General features: G+C 39.4%; 1 protein-coding gene across 1 annotated transcript; it reads right to left on the bottom strand.

Moving 5' to 3' along the window:
• Positions 1-5: 5 nt before the first annotated feature.
• Positions 6-4,538, bottom strand: cfap418 (cilia and flagella associated protein 418). The gene is made up of 6 exons (XM_048260536.1): positions 4,326-4,538; positions 3,601-3,721; positions 3,383-3,435; positions 3,240-3,305; positions 2,782-2,877; positions 6-887 (listed from the first exon to the last, which is right to left on the bottom strand). The coding sequence occupies exons 1-6, from the start codon at positions 4,448-4,450 to the stop codon at positions 728-730; spliced, it is 621 nt and encodes a 206-aa protein (XP_048116493.1). The 5' UTR covers positions 4,451-4,538; the 3' UTR covers positions 6-727.
• Positions 4,539-20,221: the final 15,683 nt, after the last annotated feature.

A 20,221-nucleotide genomic window follows, 5' to 3' on the forward strand; every position in this document is an offset into this window, starting at 1 on the left:
CCCCCCTTGAAAGAAATTAGATTACAGGTTTGAAAAAACATAAATGTAACACTTAAGTTCTCAAAACAAATCTACACTCACACACAGTCACAGTTCTCAGTGAATAAAACATAAGTTTGGTTGTATACATGTATCTGATGCACCTCAACTTATTTGGTCCAGGAATCCATTAAGATGAATTACTGAGCAATTTAACATCCTCTTGCTGAGTTGCTGCATTGCAAGGAGTTATATATAAAAAATGTATTGTACCCTCTATCCCCTACAGATGGTATTTATCATAATACTGTGAATGCACAATGCAGTAAGTAATTCCTTTACATGCACCTTCCTCAGTGAAAGAAACCGTTTCCATTTTTCCTCGTAATGAGCGGCCTTCAAAGCCAGTGTTAATAACACTTTATTATTAGACCGAGGTCTGAATCGGTCGCCTCTTCTTGAAGAAAGAAAGGCTTTCATTTACTGAGAAATATATGGAAACTATGAGAAAAGAACACAACACAAAGTGTGCCGCAACGATAAAAAGAAGACCTGTGCCCAATCACTACAATTCGTTGCTACATAGGTAGAAGACAACAGAAAAAAACACACATCTGATGTTGCCAACACATGAAAACTTGAAAGTGCACAGAAAGGAGAAAAAAAAAAAAAAAAAAAAAAGACATACACAGACCCGTGTTGAAATGATGCTACACACAAAACGCAGCCTTCTTTTGGGGGTTGAATGTCACGTATCGTGCTTGCCGCAGACCCATTTGAGCTGGGGTTGGTCCCTGAGATCTGTGAGCGCCAGGGCTGAATGCCAGCTGCATTGGCACGCGTATGCCCGTGCTCCCCTACGTCTCCTCAGCTTGGCCCGCAGCCGGTGGCAATCCGGCATATTATTCCTGGAGATTAAAAAAATAGTAACTAATTAAACTCTCTTCATTGCACGCGCACGCACACACACACAATAACTGACATGGTCTCATTGTGGCTGTCCAAAATACTTTAATAAATGCAAAAACTCAATACATACAATGATGTACCATAAAATTAGTATTCAACGGAAAATACCAATGGCATTGTTCCTCCAAACAGGGTTATTTGTCTTCCTAACTGTCCAGTCTTTTCGTTCAAAAGTACAGAACTTTAGAACTTAGTCATACCAGTTTCACCATCCTCGTTTTTCTCAGGTGTTTTTTTTTCGGACCTGCTCTGGTTGACAGGTTGTCGGTGTGGAACAATTAGCCTGGACTACTTTAAATCACCTTTTTTACGTATGTGAGATACTCACTGATGACACAGATAGGATGCTTTGCTTCTTTGTGCAGGAGTGCAAGCAGCAGGCTTGCAACTACAGTCCTAACCCACAACACAGTGTGAGTGATTCATTTTGTCTGAGGCTAGACTAAATAGAGCCACTGAAGAGATGCAGACATGTGGAAAGTGCTATTGCACGTTTATAAAGAAGGTAAGATAAGGCACCAGAAATAGAATTGAAATCTTGAGTTTGTCGAGTCTGGGACATTCAAAAAGTTACGCTTCACAAATGGAGGAGATGCACAATTTCACAAAAGACGTTTCATTTCGGTAAAGATATTCATGCACAGCCATCTGATCACTTATCTAACTTTCCTTTTGCTGAGTGGAAAGGATGTCTGCATGTGCAATGCAATTGTTATTACCTAATAATAACAATAATAAAAAAAACCCCTGCAATCTGATATTCTACACCAAGCATTCAATGCCTCACAACCAGGCTTGGAATTTCACCATTTTAGGGGCAAGGCCACTTGGCCTTCAGTTGGGCATATTTGGTGGGGGGGGCACAAAGGCCACATGTCCGGGCACCAAGGCCAAAGGTAACTATACAGTAGTAGGCTATAAAAATGATCAAAGTTGTATTTAGCCTATTCACAACAGTAGACCTGCATCACTGTATGAAACATTACAAAAACATGAAACATGACATATTACATAGAACTGTAAATCATCTGATCATCTTACAGATATCTAGGCTATATTTAACATTTATTTTATATTTGGCCTGTTTTGAAATCATGTATTGAACAATTTAAGCACAGCTCAGCTTAAATTGCCTAGATGCATGCTTAGCATTTTTGATCATTAAGGCTACTTTCACAAACTCTTAGTCAGCTGTATATCCTCTGATTTTAATATTTACCGATATCTAGGCGATATTTGTAGCATTTATTTTGTATTTGGACTGTTATGAAATCATGTAGAAAAATGTAAACACATTTGTAAATGTAAAGCCCAAATTTGGATGCATGTCGAAATTTGCTGCAAATTCAAAACCGGATTACTCTGGAACGGCTAACTGTACAGGGGACTGCTTTACACCTTTGTGTTCGGTAAGGTCTGCTGTTTTTTTGATATATGGTTTGTCATGTGTTGAAGGGTTCGTGAAGTATTCCACTGAGATGAATGGGTAGGGAGATAGGCGCAGAACCTAGAATTTATGATTCAATTTAATCATATTTACTTGTCTCGCGAACCGTTCACCACAGCAATTAGCGGATAACATTGTTTAAAAGCTGAGAAAAAGCTCTTTCATGTGATGTGATACTTGTGATGTCTGTATGATGAGTAGGCTACTTCGCGAGTAGTTCAATGGGTGAATTTGGATGCACTTTCTTTCTTGCCGTGCGCTGTCACTTTCTGACTTGTTGAAATCAAAACAATGGATAAAAATCAATATTGCTTTCCTGTGGTAAGATAAAAGAAAAAAGCTGATATCATCACGGTGGTTGTGTAGGACAACATGGTACATCTTACCTAAAGAAGAGGTAATCACATGTGGAGTCCCACTCATGATCATCAAATGAAGCAATTCGAAAATCACAGGAGATGCACCTGAGCTGGTCACATACCCTACGGTACAGAAGGCAAGAAAGGAGGACAACATGGATCCTAAAGCTAAATGCAGTCAGACATGGTGGTATTCATCATAACTTACTGGGCAATGGTAATTTTAGAATACTATGCAACAATTATGTCACTTACTGAGGTGCTTTCATCAAACAACTAAGTTTGGTATCATCTTCAAATTCATTTTGGTCATGTCATGTGAAGGACAGATAAACACACATGTCTTTTCCCACCACCAGCCATCCAGGAGATACATTATGCATTACAGTGTTCTAGGTAGGAACACACTGAAAAACTGAAAGAAAACCTTTGCTGCACTGAGTGGGAGGGGAGTGGCAAGAGCCAGATATCTTTCACAGACCTACCTTTGTGAGTTACTTGTTCCTACACCTGATGGTATGGTACTGCCACCCACAAATACTGGACAGCATCTGTGAAACACATGAACTGTGATCAGACACCACACGTGGAAGGCTCATGCTACATGTTCATCAGTGGCATAACCTACTTTCTTTTCTGTGTCACTTGGTCCTTGGGTCCACTTCTGACTGCTTTTCCAACCTGAGAAACAAGGACGCTTTTATAGCCACCGCAAAAAGCATTAAGTTTCAAAGTGATATTACAATGCTTCATCCTCAAAGTGTGACCTTTGATCACAGAAAACAGCATCACGTTCATGACAATGAAGGTAACGTTAATAACGTTAACGTATCAACATTAGCCTACTTTAGAATTGGCTGATCTGTTTTTGACATCATCTTCATTGTTGTCGTCAAGTAACTCATCAAGCAGCGTGTCAATGTCGTCGTCGTTTTCAACTCTTCTGGTTACGTCCTGCTTGATTTTGCTTCAAAATAAGAAATGTTAACATTAAACACGTAAATCGCACTTTGTCCACTGAAGAAATAACAACCAACGTAAGTTAAACGTTAGCTAGCACTACTAAGGATTTCTTGTCTGGGGAACAAGAACAGAACAAGAACCCACACCAGTCAATCTGAAACCAAAGCGTTGACGTTAACCAAACGTTAATTCTTCCATGCAAAATACCTTGCCTGCTAGCTTACACGTTACTATCCAGACTCAGTCATTTGAAGCAGCCTAAGCCATTTATTGAGGCTAGCTAGTTTTGTGTTACACTAGCTTAGCTTAGCCTCTGACAGGTCCTGGTCTGGTCCTGATATAATGTTAGTAACGTTCACGTTAGCCAAGTTTGTTGCAGCATAGAAAAAAAAATCGGTGACGTTTTATTTTCAAGTTAGCCTTTGTGTCCAGTCTTGCGTTGGGCTACTTTATGATAGGCCACGTATTGTAGTTTAGTGTTCAACGTTAACGTTACACTGTACATAGCAACCGCCTTGCTTGCCAACGCCAGCTTGTTTTCGATGGTAATTTCCCAAGATGACTAGCGTGCGTAGGTAACGTTAACGTTAATTGTAAAGCAAGGTTACCAAGGCAAGTCTTGCTGTTCTTCGGATGCCTGGTCCACTTGAATGGATTGACCTGGTAATGAGATGTCGTGGCAAAACTTTGCTTCCACTTCGTCGAGCAGTTCATCCAGATCATCTGCCATCATTATTTAGTGTGTGCACAAGCCAGCGCGAGGAAACTTTTGTTGCCACTTGCCACATGACCAGCTTCTGAATGATGTTGAAGGTAAATCCTGACACCTAGTGGGCTAATTGTGTCGCGTCACCGTCTGATGTGAAGATCTGACCACCTGACTTTTCAAAGTGTTCAAATTCTCAAAGGTTCTACAGGTGCTGGTCATATAGTTAGAATATCATGAAAAAGTTGATTTATTTCAGTAATTCCATTCAAAAAGTGAAACTTGTAAAATGTATACATTCATTCCACACAGACTGATATATTTCAAGTGTTTATTTATTTTTTAATTTTGATGATTATAACTGAGAACTAATGAAAGTTGTGTCTCCTCATTAGAAAGTCTGATGATACTGTCTCAGACACACTCTTTCTCGCAAACACACACACACACACACACACATAAATACACACACACACACACACATGCACGCACACACACATGCACACATACACACACGCATGCACACACACACTCACACACACATCCACATGCACAGACACACATAAATACACACAAGCACACACACACACACACACGTACAGGGATGGATTACTGCACGGGCCTACCAGGCCCAGGCCCAGGGGCCCAAGGGGTCAGGGGGCCCTGAAGCCCAAGCCTTTGCATGGAATCATTGCCTCAATATCAACAAATCTTGATGTAGGCTATGAATCTGATTGAATTTAGTATTGGCCATCCCCAAAATGCACCAGAATACAGGAAATCACATCAAACAAATTAAACATTTTCTGGGGTAGGACCCCCAAACCCCCCCTCCCACATATACGACAATTAGTGGGGGGCCCTTAATACATCTGGGCCCAGGGGCCCGAAAGTTCATAATCCGCCCATGCACACGTACGCACGCACATGCACATGCACACACACAGGCAGGCACACACACATATACACGCACACACACAGAAGGCACGCACATACTAGGTATCGGCAATTATAACGGCCAATAAATAATTACAAATTCAGTTAAGGAAAACCGAATATTCTAGCCTGACGTAGTCATACTCAATTCTAGTCAGAATATGAGTCTGATACTGCTCCATTTGGATGTAATTATGGGGCGTGTTTCAACCGATACAGGGGGGGAATGCCTCTGCACTCAATTGGATAGACCTAACCAATCAGAGCAACAAAATATCTTACCGTGAGGTGTAGGAAGAAAACACACGAACCATCCTTCTTCTCCTATATCCCCTCCGTTTTTAAAAATAATTCTGTTGAACAGTGATATGCTACAAACATGTTAAAACAGCTGGGAAAGGCTGTCGCAAATCCCTCGAACAGGTGGTGAATCAGAGATTTCAAACGAACGAGGGAACATGTCGCAATGCAACAGCGCTGTTTTCCCTTGATGAAAGTGAAACCACGAGTTTTCCCACATCTCAACTTTGGCCAAAGTTTTCAGAAATAATCGTTTTCAGTGATACAACCTCATTAAATAATATGAATTTTCCATATGGGGTCCTAAAAGCCATGTATCCTTCTAGCCACAGCGTTTTTGTTTCAAAAATAGGCCTAATCTAAGCATGCTCAGATGACGTGATAGACCAGGCGCTGTTGCTCACCTGTCCATCATCGTAAAGCCTGATTTGATTGGTCCACCCGATATAGGGCGAGCATACTTTCACCACAATGGAGCAATGCCAGACCGAACTTCCCGACCTCAAATGTTGTGGGCGGGACTAAGTTCGGAATGGCACCCAGGCTACGAATATTCATCATTTAGGGCTGCATTTCCAGTATTGGCGTTACGTAGTTTGTCCACCAGATGGCGCAGCGTCTTGTGCAAGACACCTGTTACTTCCTACAAGGACAACACAAGAGTAGTGTATGACAGAGAATGTCTAATAAGGGTAGGATGATTTTCACATGAAATGTAATTCCCATTTCTTCTTGAAGCCGAAATAAACTTGAGAATGTTTATCGGGCATGCTTGGTTTTTACTGCAGGTAGGCTACGTTAATCTTACACCAGCTTAATGTTAAATCCATAGGTAAAATAATGCGTTTATACCAAGCAAATTCATAACAGCACTGTAATTGTCTCTTTCGACTGTCATTTCATTCTTTTCTGACCATACTGACAGGTAGTGTTGTGCGGGTTAAGGTTTTTTAACATCCGCACCCACCCGACCCGTCAGGAGAGTTGATCCGCACCAACCCGACCCTCAAAAATATGCTCTGATTAATGACCCGAACCCGACCCGACAAAAAAAAAACAATGTGCCTATAGCCTAGGCTATGATTTATAGTTCATATTGAGGTAGAGACAATGCTTTCTAATTAACTAAACACTAAAACAAGAAGAATTTGCACTGTAGGCTAGCCTATAGGCTATGCTTCAACAAAGAGTTGCTCTAGGCTTGGCTCGCTAGCATGTTGGATTAATTGAATCTGAATCTAGCTTCATGGACATAGGCTAGGCCTACTAAACTCTCTCTTTCTCTCTCCGCGGGCGCAACACACACACATTGACACAGACGTGTTCAATCGGTTTAAACCCTTGATATCTGTCTCTTGCCTAAACTTCACATTTTTATGAACTGAACCAGAAATCTGTCTAATGAAAGAAAGTTGAAAATTATCATTAAACCATGCATCCACAAACTTAACAAAACTGCATCTGTCTAATGAAAGAAAGTTGAAATTATCATTAGGCCTATAACATGCATCCCCGAACTTAACAAAAATGTGTATAGATGATCCTGTTTGATTTAGGTTAGCTGTTTGGCTGCACTGTGTAAAAAGAGAATGGAATCCACCGTTCCAGGATTTAATCTATTTCGACGCGCCTCCAGCACCTGACCAGCTGGCTGATCAGCCTGTGTGAGAGGGAGAGGGGAAGAGAAGATGGAAGGTCTTGTAGACTAGCCTAATCATCATATCTTAACCTGTTTTATGCAGTTAAGAGAGATTGCAAGAAGGTTTGTTGCACTTTATGTTCTGTAGCCTACATTATTAATAACTAAGTGAGAACTTTGTGAGAAGAAGTGCTTTGTAAATTTTTGACCCACCACCCACCCGCACCCGCAATATTTTCTGATCAAGCTACTCGCACCCACGCAACACTACTGACAGGAGCTAAGTTAGTTAGCCACAATGCTAACATTCGGTAATAGCCTACGATGGTTTGCTAATGGAAGATAACCTGAAACCATGAAAGATAACCTGTCTACGATGCATCCTAAACAGCGGGCTAGGACATTTCTGCTTGCGACCCACCAAAAAACATGGGCCAAGCCTCGCGCCCCCATCTCTCTAATTGGCGGAATTTGGTTGCGAGATGAGCACTGGAAGCAGAAGCCTTTGACTAAAAACCTTTAGAAAACTGCCTTTAATCCAGACTGCAATCATTTTGCGACCCCTCCAATATTTTTGGCGACCCTCCTAAGGGGTCCCGACCCCTAGTTTAAGAACCACTGGCGTAAACAAACAAGGAATTTGACTCTGTTTAATCTTTGCTCTAAAAGTACAACACTCACTTAAAGCAGTGGTTCTCAAACTTTTTCTGTCATTCCCCACTTTGGAGGTAGCCTAGGGAATTTACAAACCCCATGACCCCATCAACCAGGTAAAATGGTAACTTAATTTTTTTTTTCTCGCATTTTGGCTACATGTTATATTTCCAGACTTGTTCTGCTGGTTCAAAATGTTATTTTAATTCATATGTCGGTCTGTTTATAACTCCTATGTCCTGTGTGTCATTATTTTTGTTTTGAATCTATGATCTTCCTTGTCAAAAAAGAAAGCCATTGTTAACGATGGGCACAAAAAAAAATCCTCCACTTCATCGCGCCCCACCTGCCATGTCTCTGTGCCCCACACTTTGAGAACCACTGATATAAAGAATAAAAACAGAGCAGTAAGAATAGTATGAAGAGCAGTAGGATATACTGTAGCTGTGTAAGTTACTTTTATGAATAAAATAAATAGAACACTATGGGTGGGATAGAGTAGTGCAATTGTCCGTTGTGCAGTAGGGTAGTGCAGATGTCCGTTGTGCAGTAGGGTAGTGCAGATGTCCGTTGTGCGGTTGTTGTTGTCCCTGTCAGGTTGCCATGGCCATGGACACCTCAACAAGCACATGCGAGGATGAAGAGAGGGAAGGAAAATATTTAAATATAAAAAAAGATTTAATATATATGGAATGTGGAATATATATATAGGCCTATATTGCCCATGGGATATCACTGTGCACCCTGCTAAACTAGCTACCCCAAGTCTACAAGATAAAGCAGAAAAAAATAACCTCATCTGACTGCATGGCTCCTGGACTATTACAGGAGATATCTGAAATATAAAAATGCATTAATTGACATAGATAAGGAATTGTCCAAATTTGAATGCATGAAGTGCTGTCTGAATAACTATCACACAGCAAACTGTATTTTAGTATATTTTATTTGAATTGATTTGATTTTGATATGAGTAGGCCCTACTCACCTTGAAATTAGAGGTATTTCCTATTTTTTCCATGATTTTGGCACATAGGGCTTTATTGTCACATGTAGGTACAGTATCAATACCAAGGCCTCAACTCATAATATACTTTAGAGGGGACATGCCCCCACCAATATTCAACTATGCTCAAGATGGTGTTTGGGGTTTTAAGCCCCCAACGTCGTCCCTGGAAGGCCTCAGGGACTTTTCAGTTACAGTCACTGCCTTTTGCCACTAGATGTCCTCATTTGTACCTTTTTTTTGTCATTTTCGAATTGCCTGATTTTCTCTGCTCATGTGATTCGCCTTATTCATCCGGCGGCCAAAACGAGGCTACAGGGTACACTTGCCATTACACCTAAGCAGTGCTTAATTTGTAAAGTGGGAGGTGCCGGAGCGCAAAGGCGGGGTGGATCCGGCAACTCAAAACGGGGATTTGAGGTTACAGACCAACAACAAAAAAACCTGCGTAGGCCTATATAGCTCTGACTAAAAAAAAACACTAAACAACGCGGTGTGTACACCAGGGCAATGTTTATTAACTTCAGAACTTGCAACACACTGCACTGCATGGTGTAAAATGTAAAAAATTGAATGTAAAAAAAATTGCAATGATGACCACCCAGTAATCAATAATCAACTAGATACAGCGTGGAATGATTAGTAATTTCTGATTGACACATCTGAATACCTATCTGAACCCCTATTCCCCCCGGACACCTCCCCCCAATCAAAACACATCGGAACTGACACATAATATGACACAGAGAGGGAGCGGGAGACAAACACTCACGCACACACACACAAACTCACACAAGCGTGCACACATACCGGGAAAACAGGAGATACAGGGTAACCAACCAACAAAACAGCCCAACAAGGGGCTAATAGCCTCGGCGCTAAAGTATGCTATATATTGCAATGAGGACCACCCACACCCAGTAATCAATGATCAACTAGATACAGCGTGGAAGCGCGATTTCTTCCTACCGTAGCCTAGGCCTACTTGTCCAAAATGGCCCATACAGCAACAGCATCCAGACCCCCGGCCTCCACTACCCTGCTTCTTTCTCTACATCTGTCCTTTAGAAATCCATGACCTCACGAAAGGGGTTGAACCGGGCAAGCGGTGGGCCGACAAGGCAAATGGGGAGGAGATGGTAGAGGTGGTATTCCCTGAAAGCCCTGATGACATTCCGTGGGCTCGATGCAAAACTGCTGGCAGAGCGTCTCAACTTCTCTCTCCCCGAACAGCGTGTCACCCTCCTGTGGCCAATATTGTGGATAAAGCACTTTCAAATACTCGATTAGCTTGTTGTATCCTGTTTGGTCTTCCCTATTTATAAAGACTAATAAGAAATATATCAACATTGAACACTACACAAACAGTAATTTATTTATTTTTCGGATAGGAGGTAAAGGTTCGGATCACCTAAGTCCGGATGGTGCCGGAACATGCCTCCGGCAAACTGCAAAAAAATGAAACCCTGCACCTAAGTCCAGCAAACCCAGATTTTCGGGAGGTAATGCACTCCGCAAACTGCCAAAAAAAACACACTGAAGAAAAGCAGGCCAGACCCTCGTTATGGCCGCCAAGTGAATAAGGCGAATTGAGTGATTACACCTGTGTGATTGGTAATGAGTCAGGATATTTAATGAGCATGTGTATGTTAGTGCCCTTGCAGAGTTCTGCTGTGTGCTATTTGTGTCGTAAGTGTACCCCTATTTTGAGGTATTTCTTGGTAGTGATGGGCAAATTAAACTTTGGTGAAGCACTGAACCACTTAGAATTTTTTTTTCTAAAATGGTTTCATTACTCGAAGCTTCAGTAACAGCGACCTCTCCTGGTGAAGTGCCAAGGCAGCATCTAAAATATCCCGGCTAGATAGTCCCCGGCTAGAAGTTAACCCGTCTTTCTGGAGTCCATGGGCAGAATTTGCGCACAATACCCTGAAGTCTGCGGCCATACGTATGTCACCCAAATTTTTGTATGAAAATACTTTACAGGGTGTATTTTTGTAGCTTACAAATACTGGCAAATAGTTTTGGTAAAATCAATACTTTTGGTGATGTATATAAGTATATATATATATATATATATATATATACTCTTTTGATCCTGTGAGGGAAATTTGGTCTCTGCATTTATCCCAATCCGTGAATTAGTGAAACACACTCAGCACACAGTGAACACACAGTGAGGTGAAGCACACACTAATCCCGGCGCAGTGAGCTGCCTGCTACAGCAGCTGCGCTCGGGGAGCAGTGAGGGGTTAGGTGCCTTGCTTAAGGGCACTTCAGCCGGTCCTACTGGTTGGGGTTCTAACCGGCAACCCTCCGGTTACAAGTCCGAAGCGCTAACCAGTAGGCCACGGCTGCCCCCAATATCAATGTCATGTGATGACCTCATAAAAGTGCAAAAGAATAAATGCAGCCTTTGACTGGTGTTGACTTGGTAATTTGTCCAGACTTTTTGTGATCAGAATATTGAGATTCAGGAAGATGGTCCAGTGCAAGATGAGTAATGTGTAGGTTGCTCATTCACACCAAGGGCATAGTTTTGGTCTCAGCTTTTGTAGGGACATAAACTGGTTGTCCTGGAGATGTACATTTTATGAGGACACGTTTGAATGAATACGACTTAACAACAAAAATAATTCAAATGACCGTTTTGGTACAAGGAACAATTTTGTCATCCCAAAATATTGGTATAGTGGACATGATTCTATGGTCCATATCCCTTTAACTGCCTGCTCAACCGTTTGGTAGAGGACACTTTAAGACACCATATCTTACCATAAAATCCAACTGTTTTGAGTTCAAACATATGGAGCCATATCTACCACTTGAGCACTACATGTTAAGCACAAAATATTTGCTCAGTACCTCTGTAATGTCGAAGGCCACACCTTCTCATCATACACGATTTAAGAAATAAATTTACGCGATTTCGGCCATATTTTGTTATTAAGTTAAGTTAAGTTTTCAAAAGTAAGACTTTTTTTTCTTCATTATTATGTTAAAATGAAGTGGAATAACACATGTATTAACTTACATTAAAAATATATACATAATTTCATGGTCAAATAATTTTTTGAAAACATGCTCAACCAAACGGTTGAAGTGCCAGTTTATGGTAAAAGTCAGGTCCAGATAGATAATACTAGAAAACATGACAAAGTTTATGAATTAATCATATTAACCATTATATACTGTCAAATATATACTACTACTGTAAACACAGCATATATATGTTTAAAAAGCATGCATACACATCAAATAGGCTTATTAGATATGTAATTCAATGCAATTCAATACATTTTGGTCTGTACCATGAAGGGGAAACTGATTCAACTATATAAGCCATATATTTTCTGAAAGCTTAGACCCTCAGGATGTAATCTAACATGACAGACATGAGACATGTCCCACCCTCCTCATTAGTATACTGCCCAAGCATAATACATTGGGTATTGGTAAATAGTGTATATGGCTAATACTGTTTTGGGCTATCATGTCATGAGGAGGGTGACAAATGGCAAAACCCATGTCAGTTCACATTTTGAGGGTATATGCTTTCAGACATTGTATGGTTTAGGTGGTTTAATTAGTTTTTCCTCCATGGTACAGCCCAAAATGTATCAGCCATACGCTTAATTTACCAATACCCAATGTGTAATGCACGGGCAGCATACTAATGAGGAGGGTGGGACATGTTTCATGTCATGTTAGATCACATCCTGAGAGTATAAGCTTTCAGAAAATATATGGTTTATGAACCAGTTTTTCCTAAATGGCACAGACCTAAAGGTATCAGGCATATACCCGATTTACTAATACACAATGTGTTATGCATGGGCAGCATACTAATAAGGAGGGTGGGACATGTCTTATGTCATCTTAGATCACATCCTGAGGGTCTAAGCTTTCAGAAAATATATGGTTTATGGTTGAACCAGTTTTTCCTAAATGGCACAGACCTAAAGGTATCAGGCATATACCCGATTTACTAATACCCAATGTGTTATGCATGGGCTGCATACTAATGAGGAGGGTGGGACATGTCTTATGTCATGTTAGATCACATCCTGAGGGTCTAAGCTCTCAGAAAATATATGGTTTATATAGTTGAATCAGTTCTCTCTTCATGGTACAGACCAAAATGTATTATGTGTACACGTTCTTCACCTAAATCCATAATCCCATGGTAAATTTACTTAAGTGGTCTGCAGGTACAGTGGGAATGAGTTTATTTCTTGTTAACATAACATTTCTTGTTAAACTCTGGGACCAGGGCTACAAGATAATACCACTTTTTTGGGGAAAAAACCTTTGTCTTTCAGTAAAACACAATAATCTCATGTCAAAGTCAGATAACTGACTTTTACCATTAACTGGCACTTCAACCGTTTAGAGGTTCATAGAAATTGAATGGGATGGTCCTTTGAAAAAAAAATCACAGATTTTTCATACTACAGCCTAATAGAGCAAGACAAAACAAAAAATGTTTTTTTTTTCATCATTTTTTCATCACTTTTATCATGCAAACCTACGTCCTTGACACACAATAAATTCCCTCTTTTACACCAACCCACTCCACCATTGTTACTTGCTCACCCACACTTATAAGTTTGCCTGTTTTTGGTAGAACTTTGCAACAACTTTGACTGTGATGTGTTGTCTTCCAAAGCTGATTATACACAAGGCACCTTTCTGAGCAGTGTAGCTGAGTATTGTTCTGGCACATTCCCTTTGATATTGGGCAACTTATTTCAATCGGAAAACATGGACAGTTATGTGGTTGCCCTACCCAAAAAATTGGTCAGGTGGAAATGACAAATAGAGAGAAACCTCTTAACAACACAGTAGCACAATAAGATTTATATGAAATTATAATGAAATCAGATGTAAATATGATCTCATATGTGTGGTATATTGACAATGACAGGATCTACTAAATAGCTACTGACTTGAAGGCTTGAATATTTATGCAATTGCAAATTTTGCATTATATATTTTTTATTAATTAACATTACTTTCACATTAACAACACAGTAGCACAATAAGATTTATATGAAATTATAATGAAATCAGATGTAAATATTATGTCATATGTGTGATGTTGACAATGACAATGATATTAAATAGCTACTTGAAAGACTTGAATATTTATGCAATCGCTCATTTTGCATTATACAGTATATTTGTATATTAATTAACATTACTTTCACATTAAAAGAGTTTTTTTTTTTATCCTTGTCAAAAAATCCAAATTATATTGACCATTATTCCATTTATAAAATTAATAAAAGGAGAAAATATCCATCCAAGGGGGTGAATACTAGGTGCTGTATCTTCAGCGGTCTTTAATTTGTTATAAATGTATACATGTATACATTTATATATTTTTTAAACAAACATAGATCAATACAAGCATACAAGCAACTGGATTATTTATTTTATACATGCATGCAAATCAATCTGCTCTGAAAGGTTTGAGCATTGGTATGTTTTTCTTTATAAAGCCATTCTGTGTGAACTGCCTCCTTACTTATGTTCTCTCTCCTGACTCCTAAAGTCACCACCAGAATCTTTGATCATATGGGCAAATCATGTATGACATTCCCCGAACGCGAACTGTCTTCGGTGAAAGTGCCTTTTTTGTTTTTGCACCCTCATCCTGGTATAAATTGCAGAATCATTTTAGATTAGACTGCCTACTAACAATGACACAGTTTAAAAACTAGGATAAAGGACTATTTGAGTACTACACTTTAAAAAACATTGGGTTAAAAACAACCCAATTTCAACCCAACCGGTCGAGCCCAGCACTGTGTTATAGCCCCGGAAATTGGGTTGTTCGGTCAACCCAATGAGTTGGGTTGATAGTCTAACCCAAACATTGGGTTATTGTAACAAAACTGTTAGGTTAAACCTACATTATTGTTGGGTAGACTATATTTTTTAACCCAGCATTTATGTTATTTTCACTGTCATTTCATTTGACCTAATTTATGAGTTATTCTAAATATCTTCTTTTCCTCCTTAATCCAATCACTATTACTTGATAATAATTACAATAAATGTTTGCAAATCATGAATGTTACAATATCATGTTTTAAAATCCATCCAATAGCCATGCAATGAAATAAAACAGGTCGACATACCGGTAATTATTTATTTGACAGTTTATTTTTTAAACATAGCTAGACTAGTCTAAAAAGCATGTGATACTTCCATGAAGGCAGGCAGATTTCACAGTCCGTTTTGGGGGTCACCCCTGTCAATAAAAAAAAGAGTGCATTAATCACTGTTATTTACAGAACTTTATATCAAGACTTTCATGAACCATTTTCAGTGAATTCTTTTCACAAATACATTAACAAAAGTTAAACTTTTTTCTCTCACTTTATGTTTGTTTTCCTCTGCATCTCCCCCCTTCTCTTCCCTTCTCTCTGGAGACTCCTTCGTCCTGGTTGAAGTGAGTGATCTTGGCTGTGTTGTACAGTTTGTACAGTCTCCACCTCTTGCTCTAACTGCTCTGTTTGGGTTTCTGCCATCAGATGCGCCTATCGCCCAAGTAGCCATGTAACCACTGCACACTATTGCACATTACACACACTAAACACTGGGGGCAGCCTTAACAAGATCCAGCAGCTTTTACAGAATAATGGAACAAAGCACATGTAATCACTGAAACACAATTTAACAAGGATATGTGACAATTAGAAGCAAGATTTAACCAAATATGAGGCAAGACGTGGGATGTAGTGAAGGGAGAGAGCAGGCACCCCACCCGGCCTCGAACCTGGGTCTCCAGGGAACCAAACCTGCCACTTGACCACAACGCCAAAGAGCCAGGTTCATTGGTCTGAAAGTCAGAGCGCATACTCGACTGTAGTGACAGCACTCCTTCACAATTAGAAACAACCTCCTTAAAGCATATAATGGAAAAAGAAACTGAACTATTCCACTGCTGTGGGTTGGTGTGTGAAGCTCTGTATTGCTCTGTACTGATTAGAAAAGAAACTGAACTATTCCACTGCTGTGGGTTGGTTGAGCTGTGTGTGAAGCTCTGTATTGAGCTCGGAGAGGGAGTGGGGTGAGTGCGGGATGGGACCAGAGGTTGTCCTGATGGATGCATTAGAGTCCGACTCCATGGCAGAAAAGTGCAGCAGGAGCAATTAGAGTCCAGCGTTAACCCTGCCTGATAACATTGCTGTCAATCCAGAGGAGTTACCGAGAAAAATGGTGCAAGTTTAGTGAGTCACACAGCCAGTCAGTGCACACGGCACAACAGCGCCTCCACCTATTTCTGTCACTGGTCACAATAAAGGGTTACACTTTACTTAAAGGTATCTACATAAGAGTAACATGACACTGTCATGAACTTGTCATAAACATTCTAAACAAGTCATAAACGTTTATGACATAATGCTTCTGTCCCTCGCTTCTGTCAAGTGTCATTCGTTTTTTTGTCGTGACAGGTTAGGGTTAGTGTTAGGGTTATGACAGTGTCATGTCACTCTTATATAGAAGTGTTACCCAATATAGTCTACCTTCTACCTACCTACTATACACTACTTGTACAGCCATTTGAAAACTACAGTAAAGTTACATTGCTGTGGTTAGGGGAGTAAGTGAGTACAAGACACTGAATAATATGTTTCATATGCTCTTTGCAATTCTACAGCATGGTGACAGAATTTGAGAACTAGTTCAACAATTCTGCATGTAATGACTCAAGCAATGAAATGAAGACTATTTTTTTTTTTTTTTTTTAGAACGACTATTCAGCATCCATAAGTATAGTTAATTTTGACTGGCATGACATAAGCAAATGATAATGTTATAAAACAGCAGAGAATTGTATGAAAGCAACTGATACATTTGCAATTTGTTCAGAGGAAGGAGAAATTGCTACTATGATGGTCACAAATGGCTAAATGTTGTGGAGGTTGAACTAATAGTTATGAGAATTTTCATTTTGATCTGAGAAAAGCACCAAAGCGACTGAGAAAACTGTAAAAAAAAGTTGGGACAAGGAATGTTTACCACTGTGCTTACCACTGTGCTGCTTCACCTCTTCAGAGTTTTGAGAATTAAATGTTTTCCTATTCCTGTCTGATATAGGATTTTAGTAGCTTAACAGTATTCTTAATCATGTTTTTCATTTCATGATGCACCTAATTTGACAGGTTTGTACTGCAGACGGGCCATTTTAACACCTGGACTCTTCCTCTAGGAGAAATGCTGTTTAAATATGTAATGACATTTTTGATGTTGCCCATGAAAATGCCATGGACTTTTAACTAACTTTAAGTCAATTGAGCTACCTCTAAATTTTCTCCAAAACTTATAAAACATGTTTTTTCAACAAATATAACACATTCAGGGGGTCAGAGCATAAAAAAATCAGGTATTCATTTTTTCTATCAAAATAAGGACCACCCTAATAATATATATACTGTTCATCCGCATATTCCAAACAAGGCCTACAGGCACTTTGTGTGTCTTACCATGTAGCTCACCATATGTATACCGTTGGCTTGAACACTAAAAAAATATATGGGTTGCGACTTTATGAACATGGAAAATTGTGGGTCCCAAAGCCAGACCAGTTAAGAACCACTACTGTAGATGATGAACTCCCCAAATACTTTACAATTACATGTTAAGAAGCATTCAAATTACATTGTTTCACTTTGTGCACACATTTTTACAGAGTGATGAATACCCCTACATCTTTACTTCTAAGAGACCCTGCCTCTCTGGGATGTTCTTTTTCATACCCAATTGTACCCCCGTCCCAACTTTTTTTAAACATGTTGCTGGCATCAAATTCAAAATGACCATATATTTTCCATGAAATAGTCAAATTTGTCATTTTCAACATTTGATATGTTGTCTCTGTCCTTTTCGCAACTAAATATGAGTTTAAGAGATTTGCAGATTATCACATTCTGTTTTTATTCGTATTTTACACAACATTCTATCTATCCATCTATCTATCTATCTATCTATCTGGGACAGCCAGTGAGAACTAGGCAAATATACAAGGGAAGGGATGCTGTCACAGCCTGGCTCTCGGAAGAACAAAGAGAGCCAGCTGCGGGACTTGACCGAGACTTTTGCCTCTTTGGTTCAACTTTGGTCTTCTTTAGTCTTAGCTAAATGCTTCATCTAAGACTCCATAGATACCTCTGCACGAGGGATAATGATTTCCAGGTGGAGGCCAACAAACTCTTTGGCAACTTTTTGAAAAAAAAAAGGTGTATCCACAGGAAGTTTTAGATGAAGCTTTTGCTCAGGCTCATGGAAAAAATAGAAATAATGTGCTTGCTTAAGTTGAACCAAAGAGGCAAAAAATCCTTCTCCTGCACAGTTTTCAGTTCTTGGCTGTTCTGAACTTTTACCTTGACTGTGGCACCAGAAGAACCTATAAGGACTAAAATCAAGGCGCAGCTCATTTTTGAACTACATGAAAGAAAATAATTACTGTAAGAACCAATGAATGAATATGATGTGGAATTGTAAGATAGTGGGAATGTCTTCATTTCAGTAAGACTTGAAAGATTTGCAGGTTTCTAGGGTAACATACTGTATGTCAATTGCTAGTAAGCTGCAAAAAAATGCATAAATCATCAGGAAACCAACATTAGTCAGAATCCTAAAGTGAGCAAAATAATCACCAGAAGAAAATCTCTTGAATTTTTGGTCTTCATAACACAAAAGCTTTATATGAAATTATAATGAAATGTAAATATTGTCTACGTGTGGTGTATTGACAATGACAGGATGCACGTATGTAGTTAAATGGAAACACAGTCTTATACAGTTACTCAGTAATGTTAACATGTTTATTCATGAAGGGAAATTATTATGTCAAGAGTGGAAATGAGCTTGAAATAGATCTCAAGTCTGCCTGTTCCACCAGTGACAATATGACTCTGACAGTACCGGTTTTACTGGACAGTGGAAAGTTGTTGTTTTTTTAGCCCAATTTAAAATAGTCATGCCTTCAACACAGCTGTGGACATTTTGTCTTTAGTTAAATGTCATGACAATGGAACATAAACTGAACACACCCTTCCTCTTGTTTTGTTTTTCTCATCTTCCAGCCCTGCGTACCCAGGGGGGGCTGCCGTCGTGTGGCCAGGCTGGTGCTTCGGCAATGAAGAAATCACCTGCTTCTTGTCTCCAGAACACGACGATTGCTGGGGCGAGCTAGAGAAAACACCACCTTCCATTGACTTCAGCCAAAATGGGCCACAAGAGGAGGACCCGTGTAGTGAGGTTTAGTGGGTATAGACCCCATAGCTCAAGATAAAGAAGTAGAAGAAAAAGAAGAAGAAGTTTGTTTTAATGCAGACAGCACATTTGTCTAGCCCAGGCAACACCAGACAATTGCTAACTTAACCCTTGTAAGGTGTTCATATTTTTGTTACTCGGCCAATGTTCCCAGGTCTGGTGGACCCACTACATGATTAGGCTTTTAAATCAATACAGCCATAACAATTCATGTAAAAATACTTATCAGATGTTTACTTTAGCTCAATTACCAATGATATAGACACCATCTATGGTTCAAATTTGCCATTTACCCCTGTGACATCACATACAGTATATAGAGTATGATCTTATGAATGATTTTTGTTTTTGAGAGAAAATTAGGAAATTCATTTATAAACAAGGTAAAAAAACATAGAAACAAGATTTGTGACCATTATTCATGCTTATTTCTTAGAACTTAATCAGAACAGGTGCAAGTGTTTGAAATATAACAGTTTTGTAACTTTGTGTGGGAATAGCAGGTGCAGAAAAACAACATTACCACACACATACAACTACACTCAGACACACACACACACACGCACACACACAGCAGGCCCAGTTAGGAGGAGGACACAGTTAAGGTACATAGCACCTACAATTATTACACTCGGGTCCAGTAGATAAATAGGAACATTTTTTTCTTTTATCAAACATTGAAAACGGGTCCCACAGACCCAAACACCTTACAATGGTTGACCAATAATGTTTAGAGAAAAATCTTTTTGATTTGACTTCAGGAAGATGTCATTTCAGAGCTGAGAACATCTCAGTTTCTTTTAGTATGTATTTTCACCTGTCTTTAGATTTTTATGAACATTGTGTGCATGCGGATTAAAGCCTTTTGTAATTTCTGTGTATATATTGTGTAAATATTTTGCAATTGTACATATTGTCTTTGTAATTATATATTGTAATTATTGTATATAAATTAAAACACTGTATATATCTG

The sequence above is a fragment of the Alosa alosa genome, chromosome 13 (assembly GCF_017589495.1).
Source record: "Alosa alosa isolate M-15738 ecotype Scorff River chromosome 13, AALO_Geno_1.1, whole genome shotgun sequence".
Taxonomy (NCBI): domain Eukaryota; kingdom Metazoa; phylum Chordata; class Actinopteri; order Clupeiformes; family Clupeidae; genus Alosa; species Alosa alosa.

Coding starts and splice junctions, on each gene's coding strand:
- cfap418 (XM_048260536.1), bottom strand. CDS start 4,450: ATGATGGCAGATGATCTGGATGAACTGCTCGACGAAGTGGAAGCAAAG. Junction 2,878..3,239: donor GGAACAAGTAACTCACAAAG/GTAGGTCTGTGA, acceptor TCTGTACCGTAG/GGTATGTGACCAGCTCAGGT. Junction 888..2,781: donor TGTGATTACCTCTTCTTTAG/GTAAGATGTACC, acceptor TTTAATCTCCAG/GAATAATATGCCGGATTGCC.